Source organism: Rutilus rutilus, assembly GCF_951802725.1.
Source record: "Rutilus rutilus genome assembly, chromosome: 8".
Classification (NCBI taxonomy): domain Eukaryota; kingdom Metazoa; phylum Chordata; class Actinopteri; order Cypriniformes; family Leuciscidae; genus Rutilus; species Rutilus rutilus.
In genome coordinates, this window is record NC_140222.1 from 6,302,595 (window position 1) to 6,323,583 (window position 20,989).

General features: G+C 44.5%; 1 protein-coding gene across 1 annotated transcript; it reads right to left on the reverse strand.

The window, feature by feature from the left end:
* Positions 1–314: 314 nt before the first annotated feature.
* Positions 315–16,866, reverse strand: LOC311295453 (uncharacterized protein). Its single transcript, XM_084416831.1, has 6 exons — positions 16,359–16,866; positions 2,225–2,539; positions 1,587–1,901; positions 1,067–1,399; positions 689–832; positions 315–589 (listed from the first exon to the last, which is right to left on the reverse strand). The coding sequence occupies exons 1-6, from the start codon at positions 16,645–16,647 to the stop codon at positions 573–575; spliced, it is 1,413 nt and encodes a 470-aa protein (XP_084272957.1). The 5' UTR covers positions 16,648–16,866; the 3' UTR covers positions 315–572.
* Between the last annotated feature and the right edge of the window lie 4,123 nt (positions 16,867–20,989).

The following is a 20,989-nucleotide window of genomic DNA, read 5'->3' on the forward strand; positions in this document are numbered from 1 at the left end:
TGGTTCTCAAACCTGTCCTGGCGTACCCCCAACACTGCACGTTTTCTTTGTCGCCCTAATCAAACACACCTGATTCAACTCATCAGCTAATTATAACATGGGTGAATGAGCTGATGAGTTGAATCAGGTGTGTTTTATTAGGGAGACAAAGAAAACGTGCAGTGTTGGGGGTACGCCAGGACAGGTTTGAGAACCACTGGGCTATAAGAAGCACCTGTTAAAAAAGTAGAAATAAAGCTGTATATGGTACACTGCTGAAATATTTAAAATATACAAAGTTTGTATTCCTCTGAATAAATCATGAGAGACTCTTGAACCTCAGAGTGAGAAACTTTATTGATAAAGACATCAAAATACATATGACAAATATACTGTAGAAGTAAAGTGAGATCTGTGTGTCTCTGAATTCTTTTTTTTTTTGTATCTGAGAGAAATATAAACAATAAAGTGACACTGTTAAAATCTGACACTGAAAGAGAGCACAAACTCAAATAATCATCAGTATTTATTATGAAAAAACACTAGAAGAACAAAAACACACTTGAAGAACCTTTAAAGTTCAGCGTTCTGCTTTAGATTTCAATACTTCCTGAAAAAGATGAACATAAAAAGCCATACATTAATAAATATCACAGATAATTATACATGCAAAATCAGTTTGTGAGAAATGACATCATCAATCATGTACCTGATGTGTGAATATGTGCTTGATCTCGTTCAGCTCTTCTGGATCTGATGTCATAAACCACAATGATGACAGTAGCCACGCCCACCAGAGCAGAGAGGACCAATCGGATCACAGCTTCAGTAGGACCACAACAGTGGACAGAGTCTGAGGAATAAACACATCAAACTGAGATCAGATCAGTCAATAAACACTAAGCGCTGACATCAACTAATATTTCTGAATACACAGAAATATGATCAAATCTAATCAACAATCTTATATTCGGTTCCAAGTGAGTTTTTATACGGTCTGTCATCTCAAACTGTAAAGATTCAACAATTCAACATGTAAATAGTAGATAAGAATATTTGAAGGAGAAGAAAAATGATCTCTACTCACCATAGACAGAAACTCTGAATGCTTTTGATGAGAATCTTCCTGAATACTGTAGATCTGTAAACATCAGTAGTTTATAATTTCCAGCATGTTCAGTTGTGGTGTTTGTGATGGTCAGAGATCCAGTTTGATTGTCCAGCTTCAGTCTGTCTCTGAATCTCCCATCAAGAACATCATCATATACAGTGATTCTGTCTGCCCGTTTATTGATTTCAGCTATTAAAGTGTTTTCATCTCTAAACCTCCACTGAATCACATCATCATCCTTCATTTCAGGAAGATCAGAGTTTAGAGAGACTGAATCTCCCTCCTTCACTGACACTGACTTCACTTCATCTGTCAAACACACAGAGAACAAACAGAAACAGGGTTTGCAAAGATTAATACTGTTAAATCACTTTATAATGGTTTACTAAATAGTTAAAATTTGAAATAAACAATATAAAATAGCCAAAACAAAATGTTGTATGAATTAATTAAAATTTTTGTCATTAAAAACAGTTGTAAACGTTTTTGAACTCACCAATGACAAAGAGAATGAATCTCTTTCTCCTAAAACTCTTTCTCTCACTGTTGATCAGTAGAATATAATCTCCATCATGTTCAGTTCTGGTGTTTGTGATGGTCAGAGATCCAGTTTGATTGTCCAGCTTCAGTCTGTCTCTGAATCTCCCATCAAGAACATCATCATATACAGTGATTCTGTCGGCCCGTTTGTTGATTTCAGCTATTAAAGGGTTTTTATTTCCAAACCTCCACTGAATCAGATCATCATCCTTCATTTCAGTAAGATCAGAGTTTAGAGAGACTGAATCTCCCTCCATCACCGACTCCAGGACTAAATCATCAAACACACGCACACACACGCACGCACACACACAAACACACACACACACGCACGCACGCACGCACGCACGCACGCACGCACGCACACACACACACACACACACACACACAAACAAACAAACAAACAAACAAACAAACACAGGGTCCATCACAGTTTAAGACAATCACTTGATGGTTTATAAAAGTAAATATTTTAAAAGTTAAAATTTAATTGAATATCATCATTAAACACCAGGAACAAACTGAGTTTGAATTAATAATTGTATTTTTGTGCTGATTAAAATATAAAACAAGTGAAACTGATATTTAACTCACCATAGACATTGAGAACGAATCTCTTGATCTCACTGTTGATCCGTCTTTCTAAAACTTCATAATCTACTTCATGTCCAGTTGTGGTGTTTGTGATGGTCAGAGATCCAGTTTGATTGTCCAGCTTCAGTCTGTCTCTGAATCTCCCATCAAGAACATCATCATATACAGTGATTCTGTCGGCCCGTTTATTGATTTCAGCTATTAAAGTGTTTTTATCTCCAATCCACTGAATCACATCATCATCCTTCATTTCAGTAAGATCAGAGTTTAGAGTGACTGGATCTCCCTTGATCACAAACACATGAGCATACACTCCTGAAGAACAGAGTTTTTCACAGATTAAAGCTTTAAAATCACTTGATGTTGGTTTGATGAAGCTTCACTAAAATACTTTTAATCATGTAAATGTGAAATTAATAATATTCTCCTGCAGTTCAAAGACAAAAGATGATGAATGAAAAGAGAAATAGATTTATATATGGAACAATAACTAAAAAAGACACTTTTACTTTAATGTTTAATGTCAAACTAAAACTAATGCTGTTGATTATCTGAGCTTCATATTTATATTATTTTATTTAATGAATCCATAATAACTGAGTTTTGAATTCAAACTTGATCTGACAGAAGAGAAAAAGAAAAGAAAGTGTTAGCATTAACTTAATGGAGGAAAAGAATAACAAGCTCCACTTAAAGCCACAGTATGGAATTTTTCTCCACTAGGGGTCGCTAACCTCTTTACAATAACAAAGGCGTAGTTTGATGACGCAACATTTGCTAAGAATTATGGATCTTAGCGTCAACGTCAAGCCGACCGATCTAATAATGTTTATGGATGACTGAATACATCAATGTTTTTATCATGACTGTGATATGAAGCAGTTCAGGATTGCTAAGAGACACCTATCAGCTCCAAACGCGACGCGAGTCCCGCGGATATAAAAGGAATGTGGACATTTCATTCTACCGAACTACACGCAAGTGCAGAATTACAACTCACGGGTCAGTTTATTAGACAAATTAAACTTGTGAGGTAACGCAGCGCTGTTTCATTGGTCTAACATTACACTATCACACTAAACTGCATTTGAATGTGTTGAAATGTAGGCTATGTGTTAGTTTGTCTGTATGAGACTAGCAGTAAGCTAGATCAACATTAGAATAACATACAGATCATATTATAACATTTTATCATTGTTGAATATAACATTGATTAGTTTTATGTAAATGTGCTCACCTGTTTACAGTTTTTTTCCGATTGCTAAACAACAGTGAGCACAACTGGAGCTACATGTGCAAAACTCTAACTACAGTATGCACAGCAGCAGTTCATGTGGACCAAACTCTAGTTCGTTTTTCATTGCTTGTGTCACAGGTCGGGGTGGGCCAAGCCAGACTGCACCCACCCCTGGAGACCGGGTACCGCCTCGAGGAGCGTGTCAAGGAACCCAACAGCAGACAGAGGATAAAGGAATAACAATTTCTTTATTGAGTTAAAAGCAGATAATTTGAAAAGTCCTAATTAAAATCTTCCTTCTTGTCGCCAGAAGCAATTCGATGGGCCCCTGGACCGGAGCGAGATGGACGTTCGTGAACACCCTGCGGCTCGTCGGAGAGGAATCAAGGAGGACACACACCATCCAGGTAGGTCACTGGGTAGGTACTCTTTACAGGGCTCACAAGGACGTCTTGGCTACTCGGACCCCATTCGGACTGGAACCAGGTGAATACTCGTGGTGAGGATGGAACGAGTGCCGGAGGCTGCCCAGAGGTAAGTATCCAGAGGACGGGGATCCTCAATTCAGACGGGTCACAGGGGCGCAGGTGGCGAGCAGGCCGGGCCAGGAGGGGACCGTGGACAGCAAGACGACACTTTGATTGAGCCACGTGCCGCGGCTATTCTCCTTCCTTCCGAACAGCAGCAACAATTTGCAACACGGGCACGGAAGGCCACCCGGCAGGAGGACACTTCACTTTGACTGTGCCCTACAACAATACAACAGGGTTCAATGGTTCAACAAGATGCGACGCTCAACAGTGATACCTTCTCTCCTTCTGAACAGGGCGGAGGCTTTCAGTGGGGACAGGTGGGGACCACCAGGCGGAGGAGACGCTTGAGGGAGACACTCCACTTGACTGTACACTGTAACCAGGTAACAGGATTTAACTTCCCAACAGCATATGGAACGTTCAATTGAAATACCTTCTCTCTTTCTGAGCAGAGCGGAGGCTTTCAGTGGGGACAGGTGGGAACCACCAGGCGGAGAAGACACTTTGAGGGAGACACTCCACTTGACTGTACACTGTAACCAGGTAACAGGATTTAACTTCCCAACAGCATATGGAACGTTCAATTGAAATACCTTCTCTCTTTCTGAACAGGGCGGATGCTTTCAGTAGGGACAGGTGGGGACCACCAGGCGGAGAAGACGCTTTGAGGGAGCCACTCCACTTGACTGTACACTGTAACCAGGTAACAGGATTTAACTTCCCAACAGCATATGGAACGTTCAATTGAAATACCTCCTCTCGTACTGAACAGGACAAGCCTTCAATGGGACATTTGGAGACCACCAGACGGAGAGGACACTTGAGCGGGACACTCCACTTCGGCTGTGCACTGTAACCAGGTAGCAGGGTTTAACTATTCAACAGCATATCAATGTTCATTTCAAATACCTTTTCTGAACCGGACAGCGACTTTCGATGAAGCATGTGGAGACCACCAGACGGAAAGGATGCTCTAAGCAAGACACTCCACTTCAGCTGTACACTGTATCGATGCAACAGGATTTAACCATTCAGCAGTAATAAAACATTCAGCTGCAATACCTTCTCTCGTTCCAACCAGACAGCGGCTTTTGATAGGGACGTGTGGAGACCACCAGACAGGAAGATTGCTTTAAGCAAGACGCTCCAGTTCAACTGTACACTGTATCGATGCAACAGGGTTTAACCATTCAGCAGTAATAAAACATTCAGCTGCAATACCTTCTCTCGTTCCAACCAGACAGCGGCTTTTGATAGGGACGTGTGGAGACCACCAGACAGGAAGATTGCTTTAAGCAAGACGCTCCAGTTCAACTGTACGCTGCAACAATGTAACAGGAATTAATGGATCGGCAGCATTCACAGAGTGGGACTGTCTCAAATGGTAAGTTGGACGCTGGATGTAACGAACCCCGTTCAGAGACAGCGGGTGAAAGACTATAGAAGCGAGTGCACAGCAGACTATTAATACTTCTCCACACGATAAACTTCACTCCATAACACAAACCGTGTGAATCGTCACTTCAGGCACTGCATTCCACTCGCACACGTGCATTCGGGCCAGCACTCACCCACCGGTCTTTCTCCCACCAGATCGACTCTCGTCTTTACACGGGCTCCACTTCTCTCAGAGACAGTCAAACGGATGTAGTAATCGTCACATTCAGTGCAGGAAGAACAAAGGTTGGAGACAGATCATTAATTCACTCGGTGTAATACTTCACTCGTGCCACACGCTTTCCAGACTTTCCACACCACTTCAGTGTCAGTGCATATAAACAACGGATCAAATACTCATCACTTTGCGTCTTTCCCACTGTTGACGATATCCCCTGGATCTCATTGACAAAAACTTCACTCTCTCATGTCCATTTCTCGGCTTCAATCTTCGCCCTGCTTCACAGTCCAGCTTCAAAATATAAACAACCCGCCGACAGAACACAGTATCTCACGGGAGGAGAACCACACTGACCGTCTGTTTCCTCTCTCTTTTTAAAGCCCCATCCTAATGCGCGTTCCTCTCACAACACTCTCTGTAATTCTCCTCACCTGCTGTCAATCAGGCAATTGGCCTCGCTGCCATGGCAACAGATTTCGCGGTGTGATGAGACGACCATCCACAAGAGGTCTCCAAATAATACTGCCTTCAAGAGGATTTTACTCTCTCTCCTTATCTGGCTTTTGTCACACCGTGACATACCCCCCTGCCAAACCGTTCTAGTCCCTAGAACGGGATCCGGACACCCAATCTCCATACCTGGATGGGGGTTGTCCCCGGTTCTCCCTTTGGGACCGTCTTGGCGGAGAATTCGGTTCCTCTGGCCTTGGCCCTATCCCCACTCTCTGAGGGACCACAGCCCATCCCACCACGGGAGGCATCCACACTGGTTCAGCAGGCGGTCTCTCTACAGCTGGTTTGGGGTAATTTGGACAAGGGCGCATCAGATTGCGGTGGAGCACCCGCTCTGGCCCTGCTCTCCCTTCGGGACGAATGGCATACACAGGCTGATCAAGGCGCGGCTGTCGTTGGACCACATACGGCTGGGGCTCCCACCGATCACTGAGCTTACCCTTTCCTTGTCGTCGGTTGTCTCGAACTAGAACTCTCTCTCCAGGCAGTAATGGTGCACTTCGTGCCGTACGGTCATACAACCTCTTATTCTTGGCTGCGGCTTGGTTAATTCGGTCTGAGACCCGTTCATAGGCCAGTTGAAGGCGTTGATGGTGTCTGGTCACCCACCCCGTTACGCTGCCTCCTTCTTCAGCCGCCGCAGTCCCCAGCAGTAGGTCCACTGGCAGCCTCACATGCCTTCCGAACATCAGGTAAGTTGGTGCGTAGCCGGTCGTACTATGAATGCTATTATTGTATGCATGTACCATCGCCGGGAGATTGTCCACCCAATGTCCCTGTTGGTCACCTTCCAAGGTCCCCAAAAGACCAATCAGCGTCTGGTTAAACCTCTCACACCCTCCATTCCCTTGAGGATGATAGGGCGTCGTATGGGTCTTCCTACATCCATACAATTGACACAACTCATGTACTACCCTGGATTCGAAATTGGGTCCTTGATCCGAATGGAACACTTCAGGGCACCCGAAGGGCTGGATGACATGCCTCCACAGGGCATTAGCGGTAGTGATGGCGGTCTGATCCAGAGTTGGGATGGCCCAGGCATATTTAGTGAATAGGTCTGTGATCACTAAGATGTTTTGGATACGGTCGACCGGCCTACCCAACGTCAGATAGTCCATAGCGATGATATGCATCGGTGCTTTGGCTCGAATGGGGACCATTGGAGCTCGAGGCTCTTTCCTGGCTTTAAACAGGGTGCAGCGCGGACAGCCCCGCAGGTAGGCCCTCGTAGTTCCCTCCATCCCAGGCCAGTAGAAGTGGCGTCGCAAGAGTGCCGTCGTCCTCTCCTGCCCCTGATGACCAAGCCTGGTGTGGTAAGCCTCCAGCAGGGCATGACACCTCCCCTCGGGAACCACTACCTGACAGACCGGGTCACCCGAGTGTGAGTCCTGGAGGGACCGACAAATCACCCCCTCCTTCAGATGGAGCCTCTCCTTCTGGCCCAGCAGGCCTCTCACAATTCGATTTTGAGCCCGGCGTTCCGCACCCTCCGGCCAATTGCCCTGCTCCAACCAGGCCCGGACTATTAACAAGTCCTCGTCTTCGCCCTGCCACATCCTCCAACGCTGTGGATCCCATCCCCAACTTGCAGGCGGCTCCTCCGGTGGCTGCCCCGGTGCCTCCACAATGCCCACCATCATTCCCTCGTCCCGGTCGGCCTCCAGCGTGGGTCTCAGATCTTCCGGCCCTCCTTCAGGCCACCTAGACAGCACATCTGCGTTGGTATGTTCCCTTCCTGGCCGATACCGCAGCTGATAGTCAAAGTTGGCCAATTGAGCCACCCACCTCTGTTCTACCGCCCCCAGCTTGGCGGTTTGCAGGTGTACCAGCGGATTGTTATCGGTCACCACGGTTACCTTTGCTCCCCATAGGTAGTCCTTGAACTTCTCACTGAGCGCCCACTTCATGGCCAGTAACTCGAGCTTGAAGGAACTATAGTTGGCATCATTTCTCTCCGCAGGGTGTAGACTCCGACTAGCATAAGCGATGACTCTCTCTTCCTCCTGTTGTTTCTGGGCCAAGACAGCCCCCAAGCCCAGATGGCTAGCGTCCGTGTAAAGAATGAAGGGCTGTGTGAAATCGGCATATGCCAGAATGGGTGCTTGTAACAACTCTTGCTTGAGCTTCTGAAAAGCAATCTCGCATGCCTGATCCCACTCCACCACTGGGGACCCCCGGCCCCGGACATGTCCCGTTCCACCCAGCAACTGGTTCATGGGTTTGGCGATCTTGGAGAAATCCTTAATGAATCTCCTATAGTACCCCACGAAACCGAGGAAGGATCGAACCTGGCGCACAGTCTTTGGGGCCGCCCACCCCTGTACGGCCGACACTTTCTCTGGGTCCACAGCGATCCCTGCCGCACTTACAATATGGCCCAGGAACTTTACCTCCTTCCGGAAAAGCTGGCATTTATCCGGCTGGAGCTTCAGCCCGTACTTCTCCAGAGAGCGGAACACCTGCTCCAGGTGCTGAAGGTGAGACTCAAAATCGGGGGAATAAATAATCACGTCATCCAGGTACACCAGGGTGGTATCCATCAGCTGGCTCCCTAAACAGCGCTGCATTAGTCGCTGGAACGTGGCCGGGGCGTTGCAGAGGCCGAAGGGCATCCGGTCCCACTCGTATAACCCAAAGGGGGTCGTGAAAGCCGTCTTCTCCCGGTCCTGCTCGTCCACCTGCACCTGCCAGTAGCCGCTCGCCAAGTCCAGTGTGGAATACCAGGCCGCCCGTGTGAGGCTAGTAAGGGAATCCTCGACTCGAGGCAATGGAAAAGCATCCCGCTTTGTCACTAGGTTCAACTTCCGATAATCCACACAGAATCTCCATGCGCCTGTCTTCTTCCTCACCAGTACGATCGGGGCCGCCCAAGGGCTGCTGCTCTCGCGGATGATCCCTCTATTCAACATCCCTCGCAACAGAGCACGAACCTCAGAGTACAATGTTGGGGGCACCGGTCGGTAGCGTTCTCTACTGGGTGTGGCCCCTCCAGTGGGAATTTGATGCTTAACGATGTTAGTACACCCATAATCCTCATCGTGGGTGGAGAACAACTGTGGCCATTTTGATAGAAAAGCCTTAAGCCGCCTTGTCTGATCCTCCTCCAGCCCTTCTCCCCGTAGGGACTCACCTCCAAGGTGGGCCGGCAGTCCTTCTCCAGCCTCCCTGCTGTGCATCCCCGTCTGCGCCAAAGCAACTTCCACTACGGTTGGGCCTACTTGGCTGAACTTGACTTCTCCTGGCTCTTGCACTTGCCACGGTTTCACCGAGATGACTCGGGCTAGACACTGATGACGATACAGTTGGATTGGAAAAGGATTCGTGTTCCGAACTCTCACCCGAATTCGGCCTCTTTGGGCGGATGCCAGTCCTCTGGCCACCTCCACCTTAGGACCTTCGTTGTATGGTTCCACCAGCACCCACTCCTCCGGGTGATAAAGTCTAGGGGGCACCCTGACCCAGACCATCGCCTCGCTTCGAGCCGGGACGGACAAAGCATAACGGCAAGCCACTCTCCCAGTGCTCTCCCGGTCCTCCTGCTGCTCGGCCAGGCAAACCCGGCGACAGTCTGCCCGAATACGCTCCCATTCTCTGCCCTCAGATGTCACAGCCGCTCGGGCCGACCCACGCTGGAACAGCTCTTCCCAGCAGTCGGAGATGACATTCATGCCCAGTAGGGCGCGATGAGACCCCAGACACACGTCACGAACCACCACCACTCCCTTCTGGGGTACAACCATACCGTAGATCTCCAGGTCTGTCACCACATAACCCACATACGGGATATCGAGCCCATTGGCCCCTCGCAGAGTTAACCAGGGGGCCTCAGTCGTCGGCCGGCCCTGGGTGCCGAATAGTTCCTGAACTAGGCTCTCCGCAAACAGAGTGACTTGCGACCCTGTGTCCAACAAACACTGCACCTTCTTGCTGTTGACTCGGATCGTGATAACCGGACAGCGGCCCACTAGGCGTTCTTTAGACAGTCCAGGAGAAGAAGGGTCTGAAAAGGGGGTCCCGACCACTTGACCCACAGTGGCCGGAGACTCTAAAAACCCCCTTGTGAAGCGCGTCTGGAAGGGCACTGACGGATGTAATGTCCAGCTTCTCCACAACCGTTACAGATAGGACGCCCCTGTTCATCCCACTGGAATCGGGGACCCATAGATCGGGCGAAACGACGCTCTGGAGGGCGACTCCCGTCAGAATAGGCCCGCTCCCGCGGCGAAGGAAGTGAATGGAGGCGTTCTCGGCGGAGTTCTTCGACAACAGATTTGGACAGATCAGACATTTGTTCACGGATATCCCTTTTCAATTCTTCCCGGAGGGCATGCTTCCAATCGGAGGTGGCAGGGGCCGAAGGCCCACTAACAGCATTCGCCACCAGACAGCTGGGAGGATCCACACCTTCGGTGTGATCACGCTCAAGGGCTAGAACTTCTCGCCGCAGTTCTTCAAACGTGAGGTCAGGATTTCGTCTCAACTGCACCCGCAGGCTCTGACGTACTGGGCCCTCCCGTAATCCTAGCAGAAACTGATCTCGCAGTAGGGTCTCCTCGTCGCCCAGGCCGTGGTCCTGTCTTCCCCTTAGCCTGGTAAACTGTTCCCTCAGTTGCAACGCGAATGGCCGAACAGTTTGTCGAGGCCCTTGCCTACAATTAAAGAATTGGGTTCTCAGGACAGCTACCGGGGTGGTATCTCCGTATTGTACCGTAAGGAAATCAAAGATGGCTCGGACTGTGGTGCGGGTTGCTTCCGGTGCTGCCTGTACTTCTCTTCTTGCTTCTCCCTCTAATGAATTTAATACGAACTGTACCTTCTGCAGGGCGTTCAGCCCTTGGAGCCCTGCCAGGTATTCCACCTGGGCCTTCCATGCTGACAGGCTTAATTCTGACCCCGGCCCTCCGTACTTCTGGGCCCACGGGGCCCCCATAAAGAAGGGCATAACCGGCTGTCTGGCCACTGGCTCTTCTTCCTCGGCCATTTAGGACCTTGATCGCTCCACTCGAGACGGTAACCCTGCCGACTACGCCAAGTTCTGTCACAGGTCGGGGTGGGCCAAGCCAGACTGCACCCACCCCTGGAGACCGGGTACCGCCTCGAGGAGCGTGTCAAGGAACCCAACAGCAGACAGAGGATAAAGGAATAACAATTTCTTTATTGAGTTAAAAGCAGATAATTTGAAAAGTCCTAATTAAAATCTTCCTTCTTGTCGCCAGAAGCAATTCGATGGGCCCCTGGACCGGAGCGAGATGGACGTTCGTGAACACCCTGCGGCTCGTCGGAGAGGAATCAAGGAGGACACACACCATCCAGGTAGGTCACTGGGTAGGTACTCTTTACAGGGCTCACAAGGACGTCTTGGCTACTCGGACCCCATTCGGACTGGAACCAGGTGAATACTCGTGGTGAGGATGGAACGAGTGCCGGAGGCTGCCCAGAGGTAAGTATCCAGAGGACGGGGATCCTCAATTCAGACGGGTCACAGGGGCGCAGGTGGCGAGCAGGCCGGGCCAGGAGGGGACCGTGGACAGCAAGACGACACTTTGATTGAGCCACGTGCCGCGGCTATTCTCCTTCCTTCCGAACAGCAGCAACAATTTGCAACACGGGCACGGAAGGCCACCCGGCAGGAGGACACTTCACTTTGACTGTGCCCTACAACAATACAACAGGGTTCAATGGTTCAACAAGATGCGACGCTCAACAGTGATACCTTCTCTCCTTCTGAACAGGGCGGAGGCTTTCAGTGGGGACAGGTGGGGACCACCAGGCGGAGGAGACGCTTGAGGGAGACACTCCACTTGACTGTACACTGTAACCAGGTAACAGGATTTAACTTCCCAACAGCATATGGAACGTTCAATTGAAATACCTTCTCTCTTTCTGAGCAGGGCGGAGGCTTTCAGTGGGGACAGGTGGGAACCACCAGGCGGAGAAGACACTTTGAGGGAGACACTCCACTTGACTGTACACTGTAACCAGGTAACAGGATTTAACTTCCCAACAGCATATGGAACGTTCAATTGAAATACCTTCTCTCTTTCTGAACAGGGCGGAGGCTTTCAGTAGGGACAGGTGGGGACCACCAGGCGGAGAAGACGCTTTGAGGGAGCCACTCCACTTGACTGTACACTGTAACCAGGTAACAGGATTTAACTTCCCAACAGCATATGGAACGTTCAATTGAAATACCTCCTCTCGTACTGAACAGGACAAGCCTTCAAAGGGACATTTGGAGACCACCAGACGGAGAGGACACTTGAGCGGGACACTCCACTTCGGCTGTGCACTGTAACCAGGTAGCAGGGTTTAACTATTCAACAGCATATCAATGTTCATTTCAAATACCTTTTCTGAACCGGACAGCGACTTTCGATGAAGCATGTGGAGACCACCAGACGGAAAGGATGCTCTAAGCAAGACACTCCACTTCAGCTGTACACTGTATCGATGCAACAGGATTTAACCATTCAGCAGTAATAAAACATTCAGCTGCAATACCTTCTCTCGTTCCAACCAGACAGCGGCTTTTGATAGGGACGTGTGGAGACCACCAGACAGGAAGATTGCTTTAAGCAAGACGCTCCAGTTCAACTGTACACTGTATCGATGCAACAGGGTTTAACCATTCAGCAGTAATAAAACATTCAGCTGCAATACCTTCTCTCGTTCCAACCAGACAGCGGCTTTTGATAGGGACGTGTGGAGACCACCAGACAGGAAGATTGCTTTAAGCAAGACGCTCCAGTTCAACTGTACGCTGCAACAATGTAACAGGAATTAATGGATCGGCAGCATTCACAGAGTGGGACTGTCTCAAATGGTAAGTTGGACGCTGGATGTAACGAACCCCGTTCAGAGACAGCGGGTGAAAGACTATAGAAGCGAGTGCACAGCAGACTATTAATACTTCTCCACACGATAAACTTCACTCCATAACACAAACCGTGTGAATCGTCACTTCAGGCACTGCATTCCACTCGCACACGTGCATTCGGGCCAGCACTCACCCACCGGTCTTTCTCCCACCAGATCGACTCTCGTCTCTACACGGGCTCCACTTCTCTCAGAGACAGTCAAACGGATGTAGTAATCGTCACATTCAGTGCAGGAAGAACAAAGGTTGGAGACAGATCATTAATTCACTCGGTGTAATACTTCACTCGTGCCACACGCTTTCCAGACTTTCCACACCACTTCAGTGTCAGTGCATATAAACAACGGATCAAATACTCATCACTTTGCGTCTTTCCCACTGTTGACGATATCCCCTGGATCTCATTGACAAAAACTTCACTCTCTCATGTCCATTTCTCGGCTTCAATCTTCGCCCTGCTTCACAGTCCAGCTTCAAAATATAAACAACCCGCCGACAGAACACAGTATCTCACGGGAGGAGAACCACACTGACCGTCTGTTTCCTCTCTCTTTTTAAAGCCCCATCCTAATGCGCGTTCCTCTCACAACACTCTCTGTAATTCTCCTCACCTGCTGTCAATCAGGCAATTGGCCTCGCTGCCATGGCAACAGATTTCGCGGTGTGATGAGACGACCATCCACAAGAGGTCTCCCAATAATACTGCCTTCAAGAGGATTTTACTCTCTCTCCTTATCTGGCTTTTGTCACACCGTGACACTTGAACACAGTTTTCAAAACTCTACACACTTATCCCATGACTTTAACCACAACCTGCACAACACTGTGGATTTACAGCACTTTGTTCAAATGCTAACACACTGCTGTCAAAACTGTGAACCACACATTCAAAACAGAATAGATTTCAGCCTTGTGCCTTTCAAACACTGCTGATTGCAATCTCAGCTAAAAGGCTCCCATACACAAAATAAATATATTTGAAATATATTTTTGGAATATATGCAAATATTCGAAATTGGCCCAATAAATATATTTTAGTTAAATATATGTAAATATATTTCACACTTACTGTAACATCATATATTTTTGTTATATTTCAGAATATATTTCAAAATGATAAATATAAGTGACCAACAATGCAAATATATTTCAATGTATTTGGAATATATGCCACATATATATATTTCAATATATTGTTTTTCTGTATGGGTGGAGGTGGAAAGTGTTTGGTCACCACCCACATGACCAAAGGTCTCTTTTGGAAGCCATGCGTGCCGGATGTGAGGACACAACTGCCAGGGATGGATAAGGCACTCCAGAAGGTTCTTCCCCAGGTGCATGGCAAGAGAGAACATTAGATGTGATGTTGATGAAAACCTGTGGCCTGATGCTAGAGAGAGGCAGGATTAGCCCCTCAATTATTTGTTCGAATTACATTACATTAGGCTACATTACATTACATGTTCGTATGTACTTTTAGTTTCTACCTTTTTTTTTCTCATTACTGTAATTCCGTAAATTACTACAGACTATTGAAGCAAACTGCTAATTTTCATTTACCTTAAAGAATTGTTATGTTCTAAAAAATTTAATAAATCATGTGAAAAAATGTCACTCTTTTCTTTGAAGAAAATATTACTTTGTATGAAGTCACTGAAATTGTTCAAACTGTAAAGATGAAAAGTTTGTATTTTCTGTATTGGTGTTTGATGCTAGTGTTTTTACTCTCAGTGTTTTCTGAGTGACAGTGTGTGTTATCTCAGTGAGGGTTGTGCATAGTGTTTGGCTGCACTGAGCCTGTTTTGAGCCATGTGTTAAGAGTTGTGTTGCTTGGAGTGAGTTTTGCAGGTGATGTGAACTGTTTAGCTCAGGCGACTGTTGGTAGTGCAGACTGTAGTTAGAGTTTTGCACATGTAGCTCCAGTTGTGCTCACTGTTGTTTAGCAATCGGAAAAAACTGTAATAAAGTACATGTAGGAGCGGTCAAAGTCTCGGACGTGGAGCTCTCGTTTATATACTGTCTATGGGAGCTCTCGGCATCTCGAAAACACCGTGCTGATATTGATTCTCGTTTTAGTTCTCCTTTTTTATCCAAAGTCTGCTTGCCGTGGTCCATAATGTTTGAACGAAACAACAACAACAGCGTGCAAACAGACATTGCGAACTCCACAGTTGTCTGCGTCTGTCGCTTGGGTTAATCAGAGGGCTCTGCTCATAGCTCTGGTTACCATGGCAGCACGAGCGGAAACCAGGGACAACGCGGATATGACGTCATTGACTGCGACAAAACGGAAATAAAGAAACGTGCCGTGTCTAAAAATTAAATCTCCTGGTTTGAAAGTTGTTGGAAACAGTCGGGATAATGTAAGTACACAACTAAAAAATATATATAACATAGATATAGTGATTTTTGCTAATTTTAAAGCAAAAAAGTTACATACTGTGGCTTTAAATGTCCAGCCCGCAGAAGTCACACTTACCCTGTAACTACATGAACAAGAGTATATTTCTTCAGTATTTAAGCAAAAGTTCCAATAGTTTTAGTTCTCAGTGCACTTTTGTTAAAAGAAAGTCCTGTATAAATGCACAGATATGCACCTATAATTTTAAAAGCCTATATGTATTGGTATACTGTTATTACAAAAAGGTTTGCAGTGTATGTTCTTGTTAAATTTCTCTCAAATGTGAGATTGTTGTATCATAATAGTAGAATAAGTAACGCTTAGTTCTAAAATATTGACAGTATAAATAATTTGTTAATTCTTCTGGTTATTACCCCTTTATTCCTAAAACTTTACATGTTGTAGGTACACTATAATTACAGAAAGTTACACTGTAAATTAGTTTTAAATACGCAGTTCTTTGCGGGCTGTAATCTAAAGCGTTACCAAGCAAACTCCAGCAGCTCGAGCTCTTACTAGAACCAGGAAGTGTGATCATATTAGCCCGGCTCTGTCAACACTGCGTTTGCTCTCTATCAAACATTACATACATTTAAAAATCCTGATGATTACTATAAACTACTATTACTAAGATCAGAGTTTAGAGTGACTGAAATAAACTATATCATAAAACAACGAAAATAAAAATGGAGTTTAATTTAATTTAGTCATTAAAAACAGGTGAAACCAATAGTCTATTTAACCCTTTCACGTGTGATTCTGACTGGGTGAGTTTATCAAGGCAACATTTATTTTAAAACGTTTCCACATTATTGTTTCCATGGCGAACCGTCATGATCTTGATTAAAATGTGAGATGGCGCCGCCAAGAGTTTGAATCTGACAGTTATGTGACATCACTGAACATTCCAAATCCCAAATGTGGGACCGTATCACTCAAAAGGTTTACTCACTGGAGACACGGAGATCGAAACTCTTGATCACACTGTTGATCTGTAGTTCATAAACTCCATTATGTTCAGTTCTGGTGTTTGTGATGGTCAGAGATCCAGTTTGATTGTCCAGCTTCAGTCTGTCTCTGAATCTCCCATCAAGAACATCATCATATACAGTGATTCTGTCGGCCCGTTTATTGATTTCAGCTATTACAGTGTTTTTATCTCCAAACCTCCACAGAATCACATCATCATCCTTCATTTCAGTAAGACCAGAGTTTAGAAAGACTGGATTTCCCTCAATCATGCGATCACCAAACACTCCTGAAGAACAGAGTTTTTCACAGATTAAAGCTTTAAAATCACTTGATGTTGGTTTGATGAAGCTTCACTAAAATACTTTTAATCGTGTAAATGTGAAGTGATTAATATTCTGCAGCAGTTCAAAGACAAAAGATGATGAATGAAAATGAGAAATAGTTAAACAAGTTTTATATAATCAATAACTGCATTAAAAACAGTGACTTTAATCTAAAAAAAAAAAAAATTCTCAGCAAAATCACACATTATTTGTTTCTATACGAGAATAACAGTGATTGTTAATCCTTTCTGACTAATTTAACCAGTAATTTATCACATCAGAACAGAAACAACTGAATCCAGAAAAACACATTTAAACTCACCATCCAGACGCCACAAACACAAACAGAGCAAAACTAAATTGAGAAACATTTTCTTCATCGGTTCACTGAAAAGCCCACGATAGTAACTCTTAATGTCTGAAACACTCAGATTGATCTGAAAGACTGAACTGTGATATTTATCTGGTTGTGTGTGAATCCTCCCCCAACCTCAGTTAGTTTCCGCTCACACATCCGTCTCCTTTAACATCACGAAAATCAACAAGCTTTTGCTGATCTTACATTTTCAAATGAATTCTGGCCCTGAATGAAAACTAATAGCAGAAGAGTGAAATATTGGATTAGATATCTGTATCTACTGGTGTGTTATTTAGTGCTGTGAGCTGTCAATCATATTTGACCTCTGACCTGTGACTCTTATTTGACTGTTGATAGATTCACTTTATTTCAGTGTAAAGATGTTTTGTGTGGAGTGGAAGATTGCGAGCTTCTTATTATCAGGAGAGAAAATGAAGAAACGCTTCAGCCACAAACTTACTAATGATCCTTGCCTCATATACTGTTTTTTCTGTTGTTTACTTGTGCCCTGTTTATAAATTATGCCATTGTTTATAAATTATGCCATTGTTGATCTTGCACTTTATGAAATGACACTGTCGATTGATGCTCTAAATGTAATCTCTTTGCACCATTGCAATGACAATAAATAAATAATTATTATAAATTATTATTACTGACACACACAGAGATGACAAACATCCACCAGAAGCTGTTTATCCACCGACAGATCAAACCACACACACAGATGTTTGTACTGATAAAAGAAAAGAGAAAAACGTTCATATGACTCAAAAGCCAGTAAATCACATGTATAATGTTTGCCTGTGTTGTTGCAACAAAATTCATGAGTGAACATTAATGCAAACATACAGTAACCTGTAAATGTAATCGTTCATGTAGAGAAATATCATTTGGTTACCAGAAAGTTTGGGACTTTGGAAAATTTTATGAGAAAAGCTTGAGTTCATAATCAGATATTTTGATTGCAGACTTTGGTATTTTGGTGAATCTGAGCAAAATAACTCTTTTAAAACTCTAGTTGAAACACATGTGCTTAGCTAAGTGCTAAAGCATGCTATTATCGGCATAAAACAGGAAGTAGAGCGGATGACTCTGTGAACGCTAAACTCTCGCGAGACGGTGCGTGATTGAACATGGCAGCGCGTTGCTGCTAGAAGTCAGCAAACTTTTCGTGTTTTTTTTTTCTTTTTTCCTCCTTCGTCTGTTTGTTTATTTGTTTGTTAATTTTCACTTCCAACAAATACAATAAACTGGATAACAATTCGGACCTGGACCATCTAGAAGACTACATCGACGAATACTACAATAGACTCTGCATCATGGGACGCTCTCAAAAAGCTAAGAAACCACGCACATCGGGCTCACCTACTTCACCCAATACATCTTCCTCACCCACATCTCCGCACCCCCCTTGCTGTCCCGAGGTAAGCGACATACTTACATCCATAGACAATAAACTATCCGGACTGGACGCCAGAGTAGCATTAATAGAAGTATTGCACAAAGAATTCCAACAACTCCGCCACAGTCTGGAATACAGCCAACAACAAATCGACACGCTCACACAAAAAAACAGTTCACTCCAGAACTCCGTTACAACTATCACAACGCAACTGTCTACTGTTACCACTCAGCTGGCCTCCATCACCTCCGAAAATAAAACGATGAAAGAAACAATTCTGGACTTACAAGCACATAGCATGAGGGACAACCTGATCTTCACCGGCATCGCTGAATCACCCACTGACGAACCCGAGAAAGCAGTCAAAGATTTTATGGTTAAACAGCTCAAACTTCCAACAGAAACTGTCAACATCATCACTTTTCACCGTGTTCATCATTTAGGAAAAAAAATCAGTAACGCCACCCGACCCCGCCCAATCATTGTTAAATTCGAACATTTTAAACAAAAATATTTGGTTCAACGGCAGGGCAAACAGTTAAAGGACACTCACTACGGACTTAACGATCAGTTTCCACAAGAAATCATCCATAGACGTAAACAGCTAATCCCCATCCGCAAGCAAATGATGAAAGACGGCAAAAGAGCAATACTTACAGTGGACAAATTATACATTGATGGACAGTTATTCAAAGACAAGGACATCACCCCCTGGCTCTACTAGAACCCTTCCCTCAACAATATCATTCCAGCCATGACGCCCCCACCCCCCCTTCATTTCTTGTATCTATAATATAATGCACCTATGTCTCGCGGCACTATACATGTATGCACCTCAGTCACCTATGTTTTGTTTTTCAACCTTTGTGTTTTTTGTTTTATGTGACTTGCTGTAAATGCTTATGTTTGTTTAGTGCTATCATGTCCTACTGTTCTGTTTTCTATGTTCAGCACAATTCATTTACATATATATGTCAGTATAGAAATATTAGCTCAATATGCAACTCAGATTCATAACCTGGAACATCCGTGGCGTTAGCTCTCAAATAAAAAAAAATATAGTTCTCAACTATTTGGATAATCTACAGGCAGATATATGTTTACTACAAGAAACACACCTTGCAGATTCAAAACGAAACACCCTAAGATCAGCACAATTCACTCACTCATTTTCAGCCACTTATATTTCAAAACAAAGAGGAGTATGCATCCTGATAAGCAAAAAAATTCAATTTGTTCATCATACAACTATTTCAGACCCAGAAGGACGCTTTATTATCATAAACATAACAATTAACAATAACCCGGTAACAATCGCCAGCATCTACGGCCCAAATTTAGATAACCCTGCCTTTTTCCACACTTTTTTTTCTTCCATTTCAAATTTTTCAAACGGCCCGGTAATTATAGGAGGCGATTTTAACACCGTAATTGACCCATCACTTGACAGATCCGCAAGTAATAAAAGACATTGGCAATCCACTGACACAATAATACAGTCCATGAAAGATTTTGGCCTTGGTGGTGGTTGGAGGCTACAGCATCCAACTGACAAAGAATATACATTTTACTCGTCAGTCCATCATAGCTACTCCCGTATAGACTTTTTCCTAACTAGCAATTCAATTATACCAAATATCTCAGAGCACAAAATCCACTCCATCAGCATCAGTGACCATGCTCCAGTAACATTCATATGGAATCCAGCTAATTTACATAAACACATCAGTAGATGGCATTTTAACATATCACTTCTTAAAGACCCAGAGTTTGACAGTTATCTTAAAAGAGAGTGGACATCCTTCCTAGAAATAAACGACTCACCAAAGTTATCAGCTTCATTACTTTGGGAAACAGGCAAAGCAGTATTACGAGGTACAATCATTTCATTCTCCGTCCATAAAAAGAAAATAGAAAAACAAGAAGAAATCAGACTAGAAAATAAAATAAAAGAACTTGAAATATTACATGCAAATAACCTTTTTTGCAAATAACAAAAAATTCCTACTAAACGAAATCATAAATAAAAAAACTCAATTTCTAATTCATAGACTCCGTCAAGAAACCTACCATCATAGCAACAAATCTAGTAAATATTTGGCCAATCAGATCAAAAGAAACAGAGAAAAAGTAACAATTGCAACTATTAAGGACTCAGCAGGGAAGCCTACCAACTCTCCACAAGAAATAAATACAATATTTCGAAACTTCTATGCCAAACTTTATTCATCTGATAATAACATAAGACAAGATGATATTAATTTATTTTTCAATAATATTCAACTCCCAAAACTTAACACCGAACAAATCAGCGCACTGGATAATCCAATCATAGAAAAAGAACTCCATATCGCCCTGAGTCTAATGCCTAACAATAAAGCACCAGGACCTGATGGCTTCCCTGCTGAGTTCTATAAACATTTCTGGTCCATTTTATCTCCATTATTCATCAGAGCAATAACGGAAATAAAAGAAAATTCAAGATTACCAGTGCACATGAACACAGCCACTATTTCACTTATTCC

Coding starts and splice junctions, on each gene's coding strand:
- LOC311295453 (XM_084416831.1), bottom strand. CDS start 16,647: ATGATTGAGGGAAATCCAGTCTTTCTAAACTCTGGTCTTACTGAAATG. Junction 2,540..16,358: donor TTTCGATCTCCGTGTCTCCA/GTGAGTAAACCT, acceptor TCTGTTCTTCAG/GAGTGTATGCTCATGTGTTT. Junction 833..1,066: donor ATTCAGAGTTTCTGTCTATG/GTGAGTAGAGAT, acceptor TTTATTCCTCAG/ACTCTGTCCACTGTTGTGGT.